Source organism: Globicephala melas, chromosome 16, assembly GCF_963455315.2.
Source record: "Globicephala melas chromosome 16, mGloMel1.2, whole genome shotgun sequence".
Classification (NCBI taxonomy): Eukaryota; Metazoa; Chordata; class Mammalia; order Artiodactyla; family Delphinidae; genus Globicephala; species Globicephala melas.
The window spans coordinates 34,645,885-34,668,338 of NC_083329.1; the positions used below are offsets into that span (position 1 = coordinate 34,645,885).

Genomic DNA, 22,454 nt, shown 5'->3' on the forward strand with positions numbered 1-22,454 from the left:
GGTGCCTGGCAGAGTGCCCTCACCCTTGTTGATGTTCTTTAAGCACTTTCCTTGACTGCTCACCTATATGTGTCTGCCTCTTTAGCTCTACTTTATCAGGTTAAGATCCTTTAAGATAGGGGGTGGTATGTACTGATCAGTCCTTGTTCACCTTTTCTAATGGTGGGTGTATGGTAACAAAGGGTAATTTTCACATATGAAATACCTGATTAACGGAAAGCTATTTGCCCTTAAGGATACCTGAAATGTTGAATAGAAATCTTCTTCAACATTGCCTTCATATGACAGGAGTTCACTTAATCCATGGGCCAACTCCTATAAAGAGAAATCTGTTATCTGTGTCTTTAAATCAAATAGTACTACCCAAAATAGTTAAGCAGATCTACTACAGTTCAGTTACATGTGAGACAGTAGATAAACGCAGACTTTGAAATAATGATAATATTTGATATTTTTTTTTCCAGGGCACAAAATGCTAGTTAATGATTTCTACCATGTAAAAGGCTTGGAAAAATTTATTGGAAAAGGTCACATAAAGGAACATACTCAATTATACCCACAGAGGAATAATTCTGGGGTCTATTCTTATTCAGTGAGCTAAGAGCACGGTTTCCATCATAATTCACTGCTATCTGTAACATCACTGTTTATGAATTTGCAGTATTTCTCACTTTCCGTTTATATTCTTAAAAAACTCTGTTAATGTTTTAGGATTCATCTTTTAAACATAAAAACACACAGTTCATACATGTTAAGTGGTTTTTACATTTCAGTTACGGTGCCTTCCTCTCCCAAGAACAACTTGAGAACACTGGAGGAAATATTTTCCTACATTGTAACTCATGATTTCCCTGAACAGAGATCGAAAAATAGAAAAACTAAGCCAGTATTTTTTAAAATTTCAGGTTTTATGAAAAAAAGTTTTAATTTATTTTAAATATTAGTAGAAAATATAAGGAACAGCATGATTAGAATGACCTTACACACTTTACATATTAAAATTTCCATTCCATTAAAATAAGAAAAATTTAAACAAATCTAGGCTGGCATAGGTTCCGATATGATTTTCATCATTTGTTTCAATTATTAATAAAATTATGGATGCTGAAAATTATAATTGGGAGATTTGCAGTTTTTTAAACAATTCAAGGGACTAGTAGATGAATCTAATGGAAAGTATTTACCATCTTCTTTCAAAGATTAAATTTTTAATGATAAAATACAAAGTCAATTAGGTAGTACAATTATATACTCAGATCTGCTTTATTCAGGACTGTAGCGCCTTTTATTCCCAGCCTTTGTATTTTCAAAACCCAATTTCTGTTGATTTGTTGTTGTTGTTTATCTGTTCTTAGACTCTTAACTGTAATACGTTATCTCTAAAATATTAATTACCCGTATAGTTCAACACCTTTATAATTTTGTAAATGTAAAATTAAGAGTGTGTGAAGATACAGACTACTGATTTTACACACTGTTTGAATACCCTGGTATTATTTAATAGAGCATATTTGAGAGTGACTTAAGCAAAAAGAAAAGAGCTACTGCAGTTCCTGATTCAAGGTTACACTTAGCCTCTCCTCCATTCTCAACTAAAACCTCAAGGGTAATTTTCACAAGGCTGTGTGGGGAAGATTTGTTGCTGCTGCTGGACAGTTCTGATGCTTTGAGTCATGGATCCGTCTCTATAAAACCAATGGAGTTTTCATTAACATGGCCATCGAAAAGCACTGGCCTATTAACACTGTATTTATTGAAGGCTCCATCACTGAATATTTTGCTTACTTTCTGTATTTTTTGTCCTTATTCACAGATACTGTGTTTAAATTAAGAAATGTATCACTATACGTTTCTCTTTGCTTTCCTGTTTACTCTTCTTAAAACACATAGTGTACAAATACAAATGGTAAACAAAGTACTGAATAAAAAGGCACTTAAAACTTTTTATCGATATATTTTACCATATATGAAATGGGAATTAGGTGTTAATTTTTAATAGATGCCATTATTAAATCGATAATCCATTTTTAAATTTTAAAAAAATTTCCCACATTCCACTATCCTAACATGGCTGTTTTCTTGCTTCCTTTCAATCTTTATTCATGCATGCATAGAGACTCAGTTTTTTCTACAGTTGATCTCATAGCATATGCACAATCTTGATTCACTATTAAAGAGGCAATATAAGAACATGAAATTAACTCAGTATCACCTTCAGCTCCATAATATAAAACAACATATTGGTATAGTCATTCATAAAATATCCATTATTATTAACTAAAAACACCTGGATCTAAATGAGTCAAATTCAAATAGCTTTAATCATAAAATTAGACAATTTATTGGTAAAAACCAATAATAAAATTAGGAAATTTATTGGTAAATGATCTAACAAAAACTGCATATATGGGACTAAAAAATCACAGAAATCTAAATGAGAAGGTGGCTCATCTGTTAGTGTGTGTATATATATATATATATATAATATATACTAACTAGTATATATATCAGTGTATAGATATAACAATAACTCCCACTGTTACACAAATAAGGAAATTAATTGAATCGTCCAGGGCTCATAGGTAGTGTGTGGCCAAAATACAAGACTATAAAGGGCAAATCTTTCAGTTTCTTAAGTAGTCTGCTCTATACCTTTTGCAATTTTTTCCAACTACTGAGTCTTATAAAAATACAGATTTAGGCTCTTAATCTGAAAGAATCCAAACCAATTTCCAAAAATGTATCTGATATCACATGAAGAATGGTTTTCTAATTAGTCACATGTTCTGGAGAGGTTTCTCAACTTTGATAGGAAGGTTCCAACCCTACACCAAACTCATTTGACCATCCAGACACAGAGATATTTAAACAGGCCCTTAATCCACATCCAGGTACTTACTAAGAATATTATGGGGAATTCTCTGCTGACCAATGGCTACCAAAACCCAGCTGTAAAAAAGCATTATTACTGTAGAGGATTTTCAGGATGATGTGTATACTATCCATTCTTCTACTACGTTTTTGCACTGGATTAAACTTGATGATTGGAAATCTAATTTCTGAATTGAGGAATGTTATCAGAGACAGGCCTGTGAAATTCATTAATTTTATTCAGGGATGGTGTTGCAGATGTTGTTAACGATATTGCATAGTGACACGTTAATAAGAATCCACAGTAGCGATCAGGTACTAAGTACTTTATTATCTCATGTAATCTTCCCAGTATGGAAGTTCTACTATCCCATTGTTCACATAAGGAAATTAGAGCTCAGAAACATAAACAACTTATCCACATTCACAGAGCTAATACGTGGCAGAGGCTGGATTCAAATCTCTGTCCCTGACTCACAGCCTGTTCTACTAATGTTAGAGGAACTTAGAAGTGCTGCAAAGCGGGTTATGTGTCTCTATAAGGAAGGAGAAAATTAGACAAAAAAGGAGATGGGTTACAAAGGTAGAGGGAAACCATATTTAAACATAAGAATAGCGTTAGGAGGAGAGAGACTGCAGTAGAAGAGAGATGATCTAGAATTACGGGATAAGATGCTAAACGACTTTATACTTACAGGCATAATTTGACACAGGTCATCAGTGGTAACACTGCAGATGCCTACTGGCATACTTTGGTCATTAGGAACGATGGGAGGGCTCAATAATTTCTTGTAGCAGCAGGGGGGGAAACGAATATCCAAAGTAATGCTGTTATAAACAGCTAGTCCCATAAGCTATGCATACTAAATGTTAAGCATTAACATAAAATCCATGACAACAAATGAGTTTTGAATTATGCATCAGTCTATTTCTTGCATACTTCTTTCAGATCTAACACTGACTTTCTAATTAATCCCACATACTTCCTCTTTCCTTTCATTTATTTTCCCTTTATTTTACATAATATATTGATAATTACCAAAAATCATGTAAAAAGGAGAGGATCAGGTGAGAGTATTTAATCATTTCCCTAGAAAAGTTTATCTAAGATCACAATAGATAGCAATTTCATACATTTCTATAAAGTATTTAACATATAAGAAAACTTTCTAAATTTAAACAAAGATGTAGGTGATTTCATAAGCAGCAGCAATTTATTCAGAACTCACTGCAGAACACCACCATTGATTTTGGTGATCATTTTGGCTATTTTAAAACTAAATACAGGGCTTCCCTGGTGGCGCAGTGGTTGAGAGTCCGCTTGCCGATGCAGGGGACACGAGTTCATGTCCCAGTCCGAGAATATCCCACATGCCGCGGAGTGGCTGGGCCCGTGAGCCATGGCCGCTGAGCCTGCGCGTCCGGAGCCTGTGCTCCGCAACGTGAGAGGCCCGCGTACCGCAAGAAAAAAACAACCAAAAAAACCAAAAACCAAAACAAAAAAAACCCAACTAAATACAGGCTATGTAGAGAGAGCTGTATTGAGTAGTCCTATGGATACACACACACTGACATCTACATACACATGCACTACTGATATGTTAATAGGACAATTATTCTGCCACAGTAATACTTGAAAGACTTATTACTTGGAGTTTACTTAAAGTGTTAAAGTTAAAAAGCTACAGATGTTATATTTATAAACTTTGCCCGACTGCATTTTGTTTATCAGTTATACAGCAGAATGTAATTTATCCATTTTCTAAAAACGGTGTTTTAGATCAAATTTCATAATATTTCAACTGTCAAATAAACATTATAGTATCAAGTGCTTAAGGAAGTCAAATTTTATTGACTTAAAAGGAAATCTAAATATATGGGCTGGATAAATTATTGAAAACAATTTAAAAGATTAGAAGACAGCCAATAATTCAATTTGCTAAGGCAGAATGAAGGCTAATAATAATTTAAGGAACAGATATGTGATTTTACAGGTAACCATATCAACAGAGACTGAGCAATGTGTTCTAGGATAAAGATACTGAAATTAAGTTCTAATGTATGCCTGTAATTGTGATAATAGCAATAACAGTAATAAGCATGATACTACTGTAGTTACCATTTATGATCATTTACTATAGTGACAAGTTCTAAGCATTTTTCATTAAAAATTACAAAAAAAAAATTATAATCCTGAAGGAAGGTTTTTAACAGATGAGGAAGTAGGTTAATAGGATCTGCTTCAGGGCACTTCCATACCCAGAAGAATCATGCTGCATTTCGCACTAAATCAAGTTGCTCTGGTTGAAGCAGGGGTGGGGATGTTGGAATTCTGCTGGAGCCACTGAAGTGTCATGTGGTGCAAACAGAGCCGACTTTGAAAACCCTGCACTATATTATGTCGCCCCCTACCCTTAGTTCCAGTGCCCCTTTGGTAATTCTACTCCTAAAAAACTGTTAGATTATGGCTCTTCATACACTCTTCAAAACATTTTATAATTATTTCTATAGGTTTTACTATAACACTTCTTGTAAACTCCAAGGCCTTAATATTTAAAAATAATTATATTAGAAATACAATACTGTGAGAACTACTAGAACAATAAATCTTTGGTCCTGAAATTTAGAAACTGGAACTATGTATGGAACCAACTCTATTTTCTAAATCATCATACCTGTTACTTCTCAATTTTTTGTTCTCCTCATCTTTGACAGATCTCTCCACCACTTACGTGATCACAATCCACTGTCATCCCACATGTTTGTATATATTATCATGCTGTTTAGGGCATCAGTCTTACTTTCTGTAGGTTTCTTTTGTGTGTGTGAGATAAATACACATAATAATGAGATAATAGTGGCTATAATTTAATTTTAGATTGTTTAATTTGTAATATACAACATGTAAATACACTTAATATGCTCTTTTGGGTAATGATTGAATAGAAACTAATGCCTACTGCAAAAAAAAAAACACACACACACAAAAAGCAAATTCACAATATTACATATACCACTCTAAAAATGTGGTATAAGAGCTGATACTTTATTACAAATATTAGAAAGTCAAAGTATCAGCCAAATCTAAGCCATGATAAGAATGTAAAGTAATGACAAACATATTTATCAGGAAATTCAAGTAGCTCCTAGTGTGGTGAGAAGCATCAATGACTCAGGCCTTCAATGAAGTCGAAATATTCAACAAGTGACTACTGGAGATAAGAGAGTAAAAACAGGAGTCTAATAATTGTTAAACATTCCTTACTGTGGGCTTAGCACTTTGGACCTTTAGATCCGACAACACATACAAAATTTCAGATTAAGTTTACCATCACAAGGTGTGGTTTTCCTCACTACCTTTTCTTCCATCCAGCCTCTCAATTTTCATATACATTCTTCAGGATTTACTCCAACAAATGCAAGAAAGACAGACATTCAAAGCTCTCCATCAGATGGCTCTTAATTCTTATTTTGCCAGCACCTTCCATACCAGCACCTTCCATAACTCTCGGAGCACCCTCTGCTCCCATCAAGTGGACCTCTACATTGCTCTGTAACAGGGCCAGCACAACGCTGACTTGTCCCCAGCCTTTCTCCCAGTCTATGCCCTACTCTCTCCAGTCCTGTGTTAATTGGTTCCATTTTAAAATTTGGGAAGAACACACTGAATCGTTTCCTTCTCAGAACTCTTCAGAACTTAATGCCAAATGGTCATTTGACTCTGAGAACAGACCACCCTGAATTGGTGGTCATCTGTCTGTCTAGATGGTAAGCTTCTTAAAGGTAGTTTTCTTTTCCTTCCTTTAACCTATGTATCCCCAGTGTTTGCTTATTTATTTATTCTTCCCTCCTTTCTTCCACAATTATATTTTTTAGAGTTTAAAAATGAATGCAGAAGTCATCCTGTCCAGTCTCCCAGCCAATGCAGGAATGCCCTCTCCAACACACCTGATAGGGATCAGAGGATGGCATAGAAATTTATATAATTTTAAAAAACACTATAAAATAATGCCGTATGCTTTAAATGTTCCCATTCCATTCAACTTTTAATTTTTTATGAATGTCCCAGGATTTGAGGCCACATTAAGAGTTAGACTTAATTTCCATACTTTCAATTTAGAAAACTGGGTGAAATAAGCACAAAGCGAAAGAACTAACAGAAAAATAGTTCACTATGAATAGGAAAGACACTATGACTTTTAAAAAATGTCTTAAATTTCTGATAATTTAGGTTATATATGAAATAGGAAATAATATTTATTTTGAGATAAGGTTTTCAGAGAAAAGTATGAACAATTCAGTCACTCCTTCCAATTAACTAAATCTGCTGATATTACATAGCTGTGATATTACGAAATAATAAAGATTACTGAAAAATCTACCAGTAATTTGACAAGAATGTTTAATCTGAATAAAATGCTTATTAACAGTTTTCCAAAATTCAGATAAAATTCTTAAAACTCTCTAGTCTACTAGCACCTCCTAGTGGAAAGTTTAAAGGATACAATTCCAACCAATCGGAATTCAGAATAGTTGTCACATTTAAAGCTGCTAAACCAATGGCAGTATGAATCCTTATGATACGTAAACATGCCTGGAAAATAGAAGCATAATTTCATCAATATGATTGATTAAAAAAACCCAGAGCAGTAAACATGTACATGGCATCTCATCCATTAGAAGCAAAACATTTCAGCAACAGTTCTGTTAGAAACTACCTTTCATGTTAAAATGTATCAAATACACGTCCAACGAATTTGCAAGAGCACTTTATTGTTCACTGGTATCCTGAACCAGGGGTAGAAACAGGGTAAAAAGACAGAAACTAAATTAATCAGTTGATTTATAAAAACTATAATTTTATATTTTATAAGTTATGATCAAAATTAATTTTGAGGATTATCTGGAGGTTTCAATTTACCTCTGTCTTCTCCATTTCCCATTACCAGAGAGATGCTGTATATACATATACACCAAATTAGGAAAAATAAAGAATAAGAAAAACACTTAAAACTCTCTTTTGAAGAAAAACATTTAATGATACTAAGGATTATATAGGTGTTTTCTCTAAATAAAATATAATTAAATTTCAAAGGTTTATTTAATGATTCTTATTTATTAAAATGGCTCATATTTTAATGAAAGAGACTTTGAATATTAGTGAAGAGCAAACTATAGTTCTGTTTTTTAATTTTGAATGTTCTTTTTATTTCAGTGACAAATTTTCATGCATTTGGCTTAGTCAGAAAACATGTGGATGCTTCCTTGCAAAGACATCTTGTGTAGGATTCCCAGTAAGATAATGATTATTAGGTTCATCAATTTGGTCAGTTTAAAAAATGTAACTAACAGTCTTTAAAAAATCATTCAACATTTATGGTTGACAAAAAAATCTGTAAAATCATAGGCTAAATTAAAAATAAGAGCGACTACTTGAATCTAACAATTAGGGAGAAAACACTTTCATAAAAATTAACTACTCACCATAATCTGGATGAAAAATTTGGCGAATTAAAAGAAGGAACCATTCTTTAGTCAAGCCGCCCATATCCAAACCAGCTTCCCCTACAAACGTAACTTTCAACTTCTTTTTCAAGTCTGCTCTTTTCCGGGTTAACTATTTGAAGAAATTATAAAGTAGAGGAGAACAAAGGGCAGTAAAAAGGAAATTAATTTTTAAAATTTTGGAATATGTATTATCTTATTTACAATGTCACAAAACTCCATCCATCCATCCGTCTCCCAACACTGTATTAGTCAGGTATGGTAATGTTTGTTGTAGAGATCAAGGAACAGAATTAGAGAGCTCAGGTAGCTTGCCCAAGGTTACTGTCTCCCAGCACCATATTGTCTCCAAGATTTTAATTTAGCAGAATACAGTACAAAGTAGTTCATTGCCTTCAACGCTAAACTTAAAAAAAATCACATAACTAAATCAAATGTTATCTTAGGGCTTCCCTGGTGGTGCAGTGGTTGAGAGTCCGCCTGCCGATGCAGGGGACATGGGTTCGTGCTCCGGTCCGGGAAGATCCCACATGCCGCGGAGCGACTAGGCCTGTGAGCCATGGCCGCTGAGCCTGCGTGTCCGGAGCCTGTGCTCCGCAACGGGAGGGGCCACAACAGTGAGAGGCCCGTGTACCACACACACACACACACACACACAAAAGCAAGCTGGCATACAGAAACAAAAGATAGCTTACTAAGATTTTAGTAATAAGCCATATTATCAAATTTATTTAAAGCTTTAATCAAATAATACTATTCTGGAATAAATGATCAATACCTCATCAAGAGAATCGCTGACCAGATGTGTCCGCCTTACTTTCATATTTAGAAATAACATATTCATATCAGGTCTCTGTCTTCGAGATACTTTATCCACCAGACTTTGCTAATTAAAAAAGAAAGCAAACATTTTCATTTATACTTAAACTATAATCTCATTTAAAACATTTAAACACTTTAGTAAAAATCACTTATATTCCTCTCTTTGCCATCTCTCATAAACAATTTCATAAACTCGATTATACAAATTTTGATTTATGAAAATGCCCTACAATTATTTCATTTGGGGACAATAATAACCAAAGGGGATCCAAAATGGAGGACCTAAAATAATTCATCTTCTTTAGTAAAATAATGTTGCATTACTGTTTCTGTATGTCTCATCTCTTAAATGGCAAAGTTTTCTGTTTAGTAAATACAAACAAAGTGGGAACATTGGAAACAAGGTATATACTTCTGACGATAAACTTGGCTTAAGCTTTTTTAGATACTGGATTTACTCTAAAAGCACAATTAGTCTACTTTTAGAAAGTAATTTTCAACATATTTCAGAAACCATTAACAATGCTCATATCCTTTGTCCCAGTAATTCCACTTCTGGGAATTCTAAACACAGAAAATATTTTATACAGTGAGATGTTCATCACAGCATTATCTATAAGAGCAAAACTTTAGAAATATCTTAAGTATGTATCTCTCTAATGGAATATAATACAGCTATCAAAAATGATGTTCATAAATACTATGTAAATAACATGGAAAATGTTTAGGGAATATACAACTGAAAAAAAAAGTGGAGAAACAAAATTGTATACACAATATTGTTTAAACTCTGCTGCCTTTTAAAGACAATATAGGTAAAAACTATCAAAAGAAAATTTCCTAAAATGTTAACAATAGTTATGCTTGAGTGATGGAAATATGATTTAAAAAATATAAGGAATATATAAATATCATGCTTGTATATTTACTTTATCTAAATCTTTTTCAGACTACCTCATCCTCTTTGGTAACAAAGAAAATGAATTATTGTACAGATTAAAGATGAACACTTCAGACATTTTAAATACATGCAGCAATTTGCTTACTAGGTAAAATTTTAATACCCCAAATCTATATAAGGCTACTTTCATGATTTTGTAGATTACTATAATAATACACTAATTCAGAGCCCTTCCTCATCTCTCCAATATTCAATTCTAAAGGCTTTTAGTAGTTTTTATTTCTTCTCTGTGTCCTCTCTTTTGTGCTCAAAGAGATCTATATTTCCAGGATAGTATGCTGTGTCATGGTCCTGTTTTCCAACCCTTTACTATCTTCTGTTCCCAGTCTAGCTCCTGGGAAGCTGTCACACTGGAAATATCCAACACACAAATTTCAATTAGGATGCTAATGGAAGACAAGGCTTAGTGGCTACTCCTCCCATCAGGAATTCATATTGAATAGAAAGTGTTTCAAATGAAAGAAATAACTAACAATGGTAGAATTCTAGACATAGTCTGATGAGGAAGTTATTTTTAGGCTGGGGAATGTCTTTTGCAACTTTAAAGTATACTATATAAGCTCTTGCTTGCATTAACTACTTATAAGGCTGTCCTTGTGTCAAAATAGTTACCAGTCATTAATTCCAAGTGGTATGGCAGTTTACAAGTTAAAATGCTGGGAAACACCCATAACCGACAATGCTACTTGACACTTCAATTGCTACTCATTTGTGCCCATGCCCTGTGGAAGATAGCCTGGGACACAGTCTACAGCTGTCACTCTCCTTTTAATTGGAAGAAAAGTTAAAAGAAGATTATTTAATATTTTAAGTGTGAGTGACACAGCAGAAGACTGCTCAGAGGAACTTAGATAAACTTCTAGCTCTTTGGATTTTTCCCTTATAAATATAAAAAATCATAACCCAAGGTTAAAAAAAAAAGCACTAAAAAGGCACATGAAATTGCATAAATGCAACTAACCGAAAACGTCAAAATGACAAGCTATGTAGACTAATCTTTGAGCCAATATCTACCCAAGATTAGGTAATAATTCTGGTGCTAAATATACCTGTTGAAATCTACTCTTCAGCAGGGTAATGTGGCTATGTTACTCCTTTGGTACACATAGGCAATAACATTTCTTGTAATATTCCAATACTCAGTGTAAACTGACTCTCGGATGTCACTAGTCACTCGAATCTTTTGTCCCGCTCTGTGACAGGAAAAAATACTCACCTTCTGGTGAATTACTGAAGAATAAACAATTCTTATTTTTATGGTATTTTGAAGTATTACAATTTATGCATTAGGATTCTTTTTATATTCTTGGACAAGACACAGAAATCATTTCCTTTTACTCTATGGGTCTGTCTTGGGTCTCTTTATTTTAAGAAGACTACAGCCAAACCTTCCCTCTAAGTTTTAAAGTTGCAAGTAATCATGTCACAAAAGCAGATACTCAAAATATATGAGCATTTAAATGTATAGTCTAGAGCTCTAACCTAAAACAAAAAAGCTCAGTCAATCTGATATATATTAAAGTATCTAACTTTACTGTGCTGTGCTGAAACCATGGTAGGCTGTGAACAGGACAGGCCCAGAGATGAACTTCATCCTGCTCCATTAATTTGTCTAAAGCCAGCCTGACTGCTACCCCAGTTTCAATGGGCCCCCATGCATTTTGGTTCCCTAAGGATCATTAAACATCTCTCGCCTTCTTTGGACATATTTTCTCAGTTTTTCAAGACTATACTTTTTGTTACATTTTCTAATTTTTCAGTTGTTTCTATTTGACTGTCATAAAATCTAGAAAATGTGTCAGTGGTTTGAGTAGTTTGCTCTTAAGGACACTCCTTTCCTTGTCCTCACTGTACTTCTTTCTCACCAGTGCTCTGCTAGTGACCCTGGAGGATGTTATCTACAAAATGATGTCCAACAAGTTCTGAGTACTTTGGATCTGTGAGAGGCATTTAATCTCCATGCTATATTTATAATATAATGAGAAGTTGATGAGGGGTATCTTTTCCCCATATCATGAACAGGTTTAAGTACTTTTTGAGGGAGTATGATATGAATTTTACTTTTAACATTTCCTGATTATGCTAGAACAATTCACAAGACATTTGACTTATTTGTTATTTACTATATATTGATTATAGTCAGCATAAATGTTTTCATAGCTGGCTTACCCTTGCGATGCTTATCATCTGTTGCTCTGAGTCTCTTTGAATAATGATTTTTTTTGCAGCTATAGAAATAACGAATGGGTACTGACAGAAGGAAAACCTGCTCAACAAGTGAAAACAGAAAAAGCAAAATGGTGTATTTTTAGCAAAATTATACTAAGGGAATCTAAGGTACCCCTTCTAACAATATTAAACATTACTTTTGTATTGTGTTTTACCATTCACAGAATGATTTTATGTTCATCACTTCTTTGAATCCCCACAGCCCTGTGAAGTATGCTTCATTATTAGATGTGCAGTGCCTTTATTCTCTAGAGGAAGCTACACCTAATGTTCTGAAATATGTGCTAACTGCTTATATTGTTTGTACAAATAATTTCAGTTTAGATAGTCACTTGTATATCATTACCTGGGAAAAATATGGGCAACAGCAGAACCAGGAGGCAGAAGTGTTGATGAAGGATTTAGGACAGAAAATTCATGTGCAGAAATTAATATAAGAATCCATTACTATATGGATATTTCTGATGCGTGAGCTTCAGAAATGAGGAAATCTAGCAATAACTATGGTAGGAAAAGTAGTAAATTTAAGAGCAATAAAATAAAAGTTAGAAAAAGGTGTGTTGCTTTAGCACTGTATTTAATGATGTAGTAAGATGAAATGGTATGTATTTGTAAAAATACAACATATGATCAAAAGTTATGAAAATAACTTCTTTCCTGGGTCAGAGCTCATTCTATGTTATATAAAAGAGCCACAAACCACACAGAGAAATGCACTTAGAGAGAACTAGTATCGTAGCAATGACACTTCAGGAGTTAGACTCCCCCCAGAAGTGGCTGTAATGCATCCATCAGTTACAGTTGGAATGCACTGAGGACAGTCAAGCAGTGCATCTGTGACCACTGTGCAAGATAGGGATTACGAGGAAAAAGGAAATAGCCCTAGAGTGAACTGAAAATGAAATGGCTTTCCCCTTGGGATGAAACTGTTAAAAAGCAGTAAGAAAACTGTTCAGTATTAATGTGTAATAATTTCGAATCACTAAGTGCTAACTAGAAATTTGGAAATAAAAAGAAGTGCAATGAACTTAGTAGGATAATGTTGGTCTTATGTACTTTAAAACAGTGCATCTCAGCCTTTCCCTAGTCATGGCACGTAGACACCATACTATGTGTATGACACACTGAGATAAACAGATGAGGCTGCCCATGGCTAGACATGTGACTTGCCCTGGGGCTCCGGTCCCCCTCTAGGTCCAGGGTGGCTTCCCAAGGGCTGAAGAGATCATAGAATCAAACCTCTGTTAACTCCTTTTTGGTACAACAACGCTATGGCACAGTGTTTAGAGGAGCTCTGCATTAAAAGATGTCACTGAAATATGCACAATAACTCTCGCAACTGTATTGTGGTTTTGTCTACAACATTACAATTACATTAAAGTGTAAAATAAACTTTGTCAAGAAAATATCCATCAGACTGACCAAGGTCCCCACAAACGGAATTCTTAGGTCAGGTGTGGACTGAGATACGTCCAGAAAGCTAGTCTATGTTTTAGGCCAATTCTGGTAGAAAGGGTCCCTGGGAGCTCGAACCAATTTATGAAGTAACCTGACGTTTTAGATTACTTATATCCACATCCTATTTCTTAGTCAGTCTCCTTTAGAATAATGCATTCTGCAGGATATCTTGTGGTCTGGGAATAAATTAAGTCTGGGATAGTCTTGCTGGTTTAATCCAAAATGTAAGTGTGGATATAAGGTGCAGGCCAAGTGTTTCCAAAATCTATTATACTACTGTGATAAATCATTTCTAGTAAAGCCATTTCTCTGTAACATCCATTCTTTTAATACTGTGTATAAAGGACAAATACTTCATCCACAGAAAAAGGGAGAAAAAGAGTGAATGTATGTGTGTATGTGCACGCATGTGTGATCATTGTGTTAGATCAGGCACCGGCACCCTATGGCCCATGGGACAAATACAGCCTACAACCTAGGCTTGTGAATAAAGCTTTTGGGACACAGACATACCCCTTCAATTACATATTTTTTAAGGCTGTTTTTCGTGCTATAATGGTAGACCAGAGACTGTATAGCCCAAAGAGCCAGAAACATTTATAATCCTGTACTTTGCAGAAAAAGTTGGTCGACCTCTGTGCTAGGTGATGGCACATAGAATAAGAAGATATAAGAAACTGCATACTAAGATAGAACTTTTCCCTTCTTAAAAAGATGCTACTAATCAAGCCAAAACCATATTAACGTAACTATAAATTCAAAATGTAATAGAAAAAGAAAATGCTTTAAGAAATATAATGATATTTCAAGGCTGGATATCTAAACTACATTTATAAGTTTATATGCAAAGGTATGTGTATATTTAAATTTATTTACACAAACTTAAAAGCCAGTCATTATTTTGAATAGCATTTTATTTAGGTGAGTAATCAGATGAGCTTTTGATCATACCTGTGAGAATTTCCAAAGCTCTGCCAGGTGTGGTATTCTTCCATGAGATCAATATGATCCAATGTAGAATTATAGAAATCAGTATAAGGAATAAGGGGAGGATGAACCAAATTGTTTGCAGTATCTGTAAAGATAAATTCTAACATAATGATCTTTCCTAACATGTACATGATTCATTCTAATAATAAGAAGAACATTTTAATGCCCACCAGAAAGCTTTATCTAGAAATTCGTATTTTAAGCAATTGTAGTGCCAAACGAAAAGGTAGTTTTAAAATTGTGGTCAAAATGCAGCCAATAATTTCTTGCTTTAAAAAAAAAAACTTGAATCGTGGGGATTATAATCGTATAGTAAAGGGAGTATGCAGATGGCCAGCTACGCATCCTATTTCCCCATCAGGGTGTTCTCGGGGTCCGCAGGAATGAATGGAAGTTCTTGTATTCTTAGGAATCACTACTTAGCAGGTAGTATGCAGCTGAGAGCCATAAAACAGAAATATTGCCCAATAAAATGCATAAAGCTTTTTCATGCTTATACATTAATTGTGAAACCCATTAGCAAAATAGAAAATAAATCACTACAACTCTTCTCCTCAAAGGAATGGTTTAAGATGTAAGAACGCCTCTATAGTATTTTGAGATCCTTATGGAAATGTTCTTATATTTAACAAAAGAAAAGTAAAGATGATTGAATAATAAAACCTACTAAGTAAAGCCAACACTTTAGATGCTGATGGGATCCACCAGGAACACTTTGATATAGGTGGAAATTCTTCAGGCTTTGCAGGAAACAGGCGTAAAGAAATAAACTGCAGCAATCTCTCTACCAATTGTTTGAACCTCTTCTGGGATAATCTGGTAAAGATTTTGAAATAATTCCAATCAAAATTCACATTTTCTATTTTGGCAATATATTTGTTAGAGATCAAAGTTCATCCTTTATACATAAAATTTTAGACTATTCCCCCAAATTCTATTTCTTAAATTGCCAAAATTTTGAAAAGATGCAAAATCTTACCTCGAATATCATTTCTTAAATAAGAAATAAACACCAAAATTACTATAAAGTTAGCATTAAACATTTCACTTTTAAGGCTTTTAGTATTCAGTCAATCCTCATTCGCAGACTTTGTATTTGCAAATTCACCCATTCCCTACAATTTAATTCTAATCCCCAAATCAATAATTGTGGCGCTTTCGTGGTCATTTCATGGCTGTGCAAAGAGTGGCAAAAAATGGGAGTTGCTTATGCCGAGGCTGAACAAGGCCACGCTCTGCCTTCTTGTTTTAGCTCTCATACTGCAAACAAGTGTCCTTTATGCAGTCTACTTAGGGTCATGTTCTTCAAATTCTTGTGCTTTCTGTTAGCGATTCTGCTGTTTTAAAACGGCCCTTAACTATAGTGCTAAAGTTCTGTCTAGTGTTCCTAAGTAAAGAAGGATGTGATGTGCCTTATGGAGAAGGTACTTATGTCAGATAAAATTTGCTCAGACGTGAGTTATGGTGCTGTTGGCCGTGAGTTCAATGTTAATAAAACAAAAATTTATATCAAATAGGTGTCTTTAAATAGAAATACAGATAAAGCAAGGTTATGTACTGATTGGTTGATAAAAATGTTGTGACCAAAGGCTCGCAGGAAGCTAACCCTGTATTTCACTGTTCACCAATTCAGTGTTCCCAGTAGCTTTATAGAACATAACTATTGTTAATAATAAGAATTAACCGTATTTAAAATTAATTTTGGGAATATTTAGCTTCTTTAGCTTTTATTAGTCATGGGGAAATGTAAATGTTAATGTAAGTATTGTTCTGTGGAAAAAAAGTACTGTACTTTTATAAATTGATATTGATGGCCAGTATGTTTTACAATGATGTTTTAGGTAAGGAAAAGGCATTGTGTAAATAATGGTAAAATTTATTGATAGGAAATAAAAAGACACAAATTAAAATAGTAATGTATGAGCAAATCCAGTCACCATCTTTGAGATATATGAAAAATCAATGATAGGAATGTGCTGTATAAAATGCAAAAGCAGTGGACAGAAATCTCAACAACAGCTGGCACAAGCAAAACGATTACTTACATACAAAACAGATCTTTAATGTATCCTCTATGTAGTACTAAAGAATATGCTTATAATTGGCTTCTGAAGCACTGTGAATTATAAGTATCATTTCTCAAGACCTGAAAACATTTAATATATTTTCTTATAAAGTTACTAACAAACTTAAAACTTTAAGATTATAAAAGTTCTTAATATCATAGAATAATTTACTTTTTAAACCAGTGAACTAGGAAATGATGGTCAGCTTCCACTAAGGTAGCTATCTGTCGTAGCAAGTGAGCATAGATGACATATGTAGATGTGTTATTAAATTGAGGATTCTGAAAAAGATATTAAAGATAATTGCGTTAAAATTTTGTTAACATGTAAAAGGAAAGACACTATGCTTAATGAGCTAAGTGGCGAATTCAGAAAACTAAATTTGAGATTATGAAATACTAGGTGAAATCCTTGAAAACAAGAATCTATTTGTTTAATTATTTAATTAACAGAGACTTGGATTTCCACTATGGTCCAGTGGCTTTGGAATTAAGACAGATCTGGGTCTGAGGGCTAATTCTACCACTTACTACTCTATATGCCCTTAGGAATGTTCCTTAAACTTTGATTCTCAACTTCCTCATCTGAAAAATGGGAATGATAGCATCTATCTTGGAGGTTGTTTTGAGTATTAAAAAAAACTGTATGTAAAGCACGTAGCTCACTGCCTGGTACAAATGGTGGCAATCACTACTATCCAACTAAACAAAAACCTGGCTCTTCTTTGATTAAAAAAAAAAGGGGAGAGAGAATGCTAGAAAAATAAAAGCTGGTAATGAAACATTTGCCATTGTGAAATGAGTTATTTGCATATTTCACAAAGAACAAGGGGAGAACCACATAATAGCTTCAGAGAACTTTTAAGCGTTAGAGTAGAGCTTGTAAACCAAGCAAAACCTCTAGTTATATTTCCAAAATCTAAAACTCCATCACAGTGTACATTTCACAGCTCCATGGGAAAAATGAGTATTAGTGAACAATAAACCAAAATTGTAAAAAATAAAAGAGCACCATGTGTTTTTCAAAATTGACTTATGGTCAGGATGGTTCAAAATGAGGGAGTGACCCCAGATGATAAACTCATCAAGTGATAGCTCATAAGAACAAGATGTCATGAGCAGAGCTTACTGTTGACCAATACACTCACTTAAAATTTTGAGCTTCATGTTGTCACTTTCTAGCTTTTACTATTCTCCAGGTATATTTCCTCTTTTTTCTAGTTTTGTCTTTCTCCTCTTACCTCTTTACTTCCCTTCCTCTCCTTACATCCCTCAACCACCTCTTATCTATTTCCCCTTGTTTTGTTTCCTCTCTCCTCCTTCTTCTACCCCTATCTTCCATATTTCCTTTTATTGGACATAATATTGAACTAAATATCCTATCTTATTTAATATAATTTTTTCTTATCTTTAAATGAGATAATAATTTATATGAACACCTTTGGTAAATTGTAAAGAATAATACAAACATAGTATGCTAGCTATGGGAATAACATACTTCTCAAAAAATTATAAAAACTAAAATTGCTTTTCATTTGTTTGGACCTTATTTTTTTTTTGTATCAATGAATCTGTATTTCTCAAGAGGAAAAAATTCATCATATTTGCTTTAGCAAATATAAACAACCACTTTGATTTTTCCATTAGAATTCTAGTTTAAACATTTATTGAAAATACACAGAAAAGTTGGAAACCCACTAATTGGGAAATAAAAGAAAGTTTGGGAGTCCCTTAAAAAACTAGTTACAAGAAAGGAAGTTGACTGGAGGAGGAAAAGTGCTTCCATTCTGTTTCTTCCAGAATCCCACAGCAGGAAGGCAAGTTAAAATATTAATCCTGGAGATAATTTAGCCTTCCACTGTTAATTTTTATAGCTTTAATTCTCTGGTTGCAAGTAATTATAATCTAAAAAAGTATCAAAAATGTTGCTCAAAATAATACTTAGTATTTGATATCATTTCACTTACACATGCATAGATTGAGATATGAATTACACACTTCAACTATGTTTTTGCTTTCTTACCTGTAAAAGTATAAAATATGCTCTAAGATCATCTTTTGTTCGTGGACTGAAACAGAAATAATTGTAATTGATCAGAGATGAATGTTTAATCTTACAGTATCTAATAAAAAATTATCAATGTTTCTGTGAGAATTGACTTGATAAAAGCCAAAAACTAGACTTAAACCTGAAAACATAAATCATTGCCCAAAGTGTACTAGATGATCTTTACAAGATATAAAGCCACATCATCTGAAATATAAATATATAACATATGTATCACATTTTGAAATTGATATATATACACATGTATATATATAATTTTTAAATTAGCAGTAATATTTCTCTGTGGAAGAATTATCTTGACTGAATAATGATTTAAATTATTTAGATTTAAATAAAATCTAAACTATTTCTTTCTATACTATTCTACATAATTGCCAGATTATTTTCTCAATAGGATTACTGTTTTGTTTTAGAAATTATATTTGAAAACGTTTTAAAAAGCTCAAAGCAATTCATAAGTATTAAAATTCCTGGTGATAGGAGAGTCCGTTTTTTGTTTTCCCATTTTATAGCTGTACCATGAAAACTTCCATTTTCCTGTTCTATGCACTAGTATTTTAGTACAGTATACAGTTCTGGGTACAGAAATTGTAGTTAAGATCACAGGCTCTTTTTTTTTTTTTTTTTTTTTTTTTTTGCGGTACGCAGGCCTCTCACTGTTGTGGCCTCTCCCGCCCGTTGCGAAGCACAGGCTCCGGACGTGCAGGCTCAGCAGCCATGGCTCACGGGCCCAGCTGCTCCGCGGCATGTGGGATCTTCCCGGACCGGGGCACAACCTCGTGTCCCCTGCATCGGCGGCAGGCAGACTCTCAACCACTGCGCCACCAGGGAAGCCCCACAGGCTCTTTTGCCAGACAGCCTGGGTTCTAATTCTGACTCAGGCACTTACTGTGTTAACTTGGGCAATTTACTTCTCTGTAAATTAGTTTCCTCAAGTGTGAAATGAAACTAATCATATTACCTATTTCACAGGATTGTAGTGAAGATTCAATGAGAAATACATGCAAAATCGTTTGAAAGGTGCCTAGCCCATACTAAACAGTCAATAAACTGTAGATCTTGTTGTCGTTATTATAAATCCAAAATAAAACAAGATTTTGGGGGTAAAGACCACATGATCCTTTGATAAGTAAGTTGCATCAAATTATTTTAATCTGTCTCCAGCACACATTTGAGGAGCAGGGGTTAGAAAGCTGTGTGAGCATGCTTGGAGGGGATTGAGGTCCCAGCAGTTTCAGACCACTGGACTTCCTCACTCTCCTAAGTGTTCACTTTACATTCCAAATTTTCCTCTTCATTTTCAATGAAGCATTATGTATTCAACCAGAGACATGAAATTCAAGGAAAATGCAAAAGTATTACTAGAATGATAAACTAGGAAAATACTGTTAAGTTAAAAATCACATGAAAGATACAGTATGATTTCAATTGTTTTAAAAAGATGACTAGAAAAAAGCTGCAAAATGTTACATTTTTACTTTTTTATACTACCTTGACTTTTCTCAATTTTCTATAAAAACCACAATTTTCTCTGAAAATTGGAACAATGTTATTAAAATATATAGGGTACATTTAACATTATAGTTAAGAACTCTAGTTTGGTATTTTCAAATTGGGCTCAATATAAACATTTAAATTATAATTTAATGGTATTATTTGGCTTTAATAGAAGCTATCATTTAAATTATAATGTTAAGTAACACCAATTTAAATCATATGTACTTTTAAAAGTATATTTTTGTGTTCTGCATATTCACAGTTCAAAACATTATCAATTACACTGTCCATCATTCCTTACATAACAATTCAATATTTAGTTCCAGGAAAAAATATTTCAGTAGCTAAATTTACTTCTCTTATATTAGAAATAAGAAAAGTTTTGCTCTGCTACCAGAAAGCCCAAGGCTAAATTTAACGCCCATATTATTTCATTCTAGGTGACTGATTTAAGTACCCATCCTATTTTTGTAAAGCACATATATCTGTACATGACAGATCTTATATACAATTTTAAAGAATTCACAGATCCTCTGAAGCTCACCTGTGGACCATCCTGAGAAGTCATAAGTCTCAAGTTAAAAAGCTTTGTTATAAATGGTTTATAATTTCATTCTGGTCTATGTTTTTATCGTAGCAACTAAAATCTTTTCTGAGAGTAAAACACATACGTATATATTAAAGATGGATGAGCTGTGTATATTAACCATCTATACTGATTAGCCAAATATTAGTTTCAGTTACCCTTTCCATTCTCGTAACAGGCTGTTAATGATTCCCTTTAATACTGTCTTCTGAATGTCTTGAGGCTGTAGGCAAAAGAAAATCATGAAATAATTAGGATTAGCTATTTAGGTGACTTTTATATGCTAATTATATTTACAGATCTGTTTCAATAGTTAAAACCAGACTTGATGACCAAGGACTACCACTTAACGGTAGTCTCAATTTCACATCTGAGAGATTATAATGAGAATGCTCCCTGGAATGTGCACTGTACAACCTGCACAAACATACATGGTGGCTGTTTGATGACTACCATCAGTTATATATAACACTGAAAACAGAAAAAGAAAAACAATTTCACTTTCTCTGGATTGACAGGATAAAATCATGAACATAAGTCTAAGAATAGCATGTTTAACAATATAAAATGACTGCATACGTTTTGGACATATTTAGCCCTACCAATACCATGTTATAATTAGCAGTTAAGCCCACAATTCATTATTAAGTACAACCAAATTATGTTCAATAAAAAAATGACAAGATAAAGATTTTTTGTTATAGGATCCAAAAAAGGTACTAAATAACATTTTTTATAGTTTAATGATTCAAATATTAAAAAAAGTTAATTACTACCAAACATGTCCCATAAGAATGAATGAAAACACATCTAGATGGTGCTTTTAGCTTATAAGAAGTAATGACTAAAACCTTCATTAACTAGAAGCTCCAAACAGTCATTAAAATTTCTCTGTCATATTGTTATATGAAAGGGGCAAATGTCAAGAAAACAAGCATATATCATGGATTTATTTTTTAAAAAAACACAATCATCACTTCTAAGACATGTCTGTCAGCACTCATTCAGCCTAGCACCTTTCTTAATATACTTATTTAATACATCATTCCTTTCTCCTCCTCTGCTTGCAGTGACCCTTCACACCCAGCAGGCAAACAGCACCCCAGAGCAATGGAAGGCTGCAGGAGAAAAATCACACAAATGTGCTGACTAGACACACTGAGTTTATGTCACAAATCTCAAAAGGACACTCAACACCACTGACAGTCCTTCAACATTTCCCTAGTTCATCTACTTCCCTGCTCTCCAAGACAACTATTTCAAACCTTTTTCTCATTCCTCAAATCTCCAACACCTCCTTCCCATCATCACTCTCAGCTCTGATCCTGCCACACACTTTAGAGAGAAAACAGATGCACCCAAATGAGAACAGATTCATCTTGCCACTATTATTCTAATCATT

General features: G+C 33.8%; 1 protein-coding gene across 4 annotated transcripts in view; it reads right to left on the reverse strand.

The window, feature by feature from the left end:
- The window catches only part of HECTD2 (HECT domain E3 ubiquitin protein ligase 2), a 77,107-nt gene that overhangs the window by 14,087 nt on the left and 40,566 nt on the right, over positions 1-22,454 (reverse strand). For 2 of the 4 annotated variants that reach the window (XR_009559243.1, XM_030865071.2), the window contains exons 6-16: positions 21,211-21,275; positions 18,925-18,970; positions 17,074-17,183; positions 15,504-15,652; positions 14,798-14,921; positions 12,329-12,425; positions 9,155-9,262; positions 8,356-8,488; positions 7,377-7,465; positions 3,567-3,725; positions 241-315 (exon numbers count right to left, since the gene is read on the reverse strand). Coding sequence is in view for 2 of the 4 variants with exons in the window: in XM_030865071.2 (XP_030720931.1) it covers positions 241-315; positions 3,567-3,725; positions 7,377-7,465; positions 8,356-8,488; positions 9,155-9,262; positions 12,329-12,425; positions 14,798-14,921; positions 15,504-15,652; positions 17,074-17,183; positions 18,925-18,970; positions 21,211-21,275 (1,155 nt within the window). In the remaining 2 variants the exon portion in view is untranslated. Of the gene's footprint in view, positions 1-240; positions 316-3,566; positions 3,735-7,376; positions 7,466-8,355; positions 8,489-9,154; positions 9,263-12,328; positions 12,426-14,797; positions 14,922-15,503; positions 15,653-17,073; positions 17,184-18,924; positions 18,971-21,210; positions 21,276-22,454 lie in introns of those variants that run through there. The other 2 variants (XM_060285927.1, XR_009559244.1) reach the window with 2 other exon arrangements.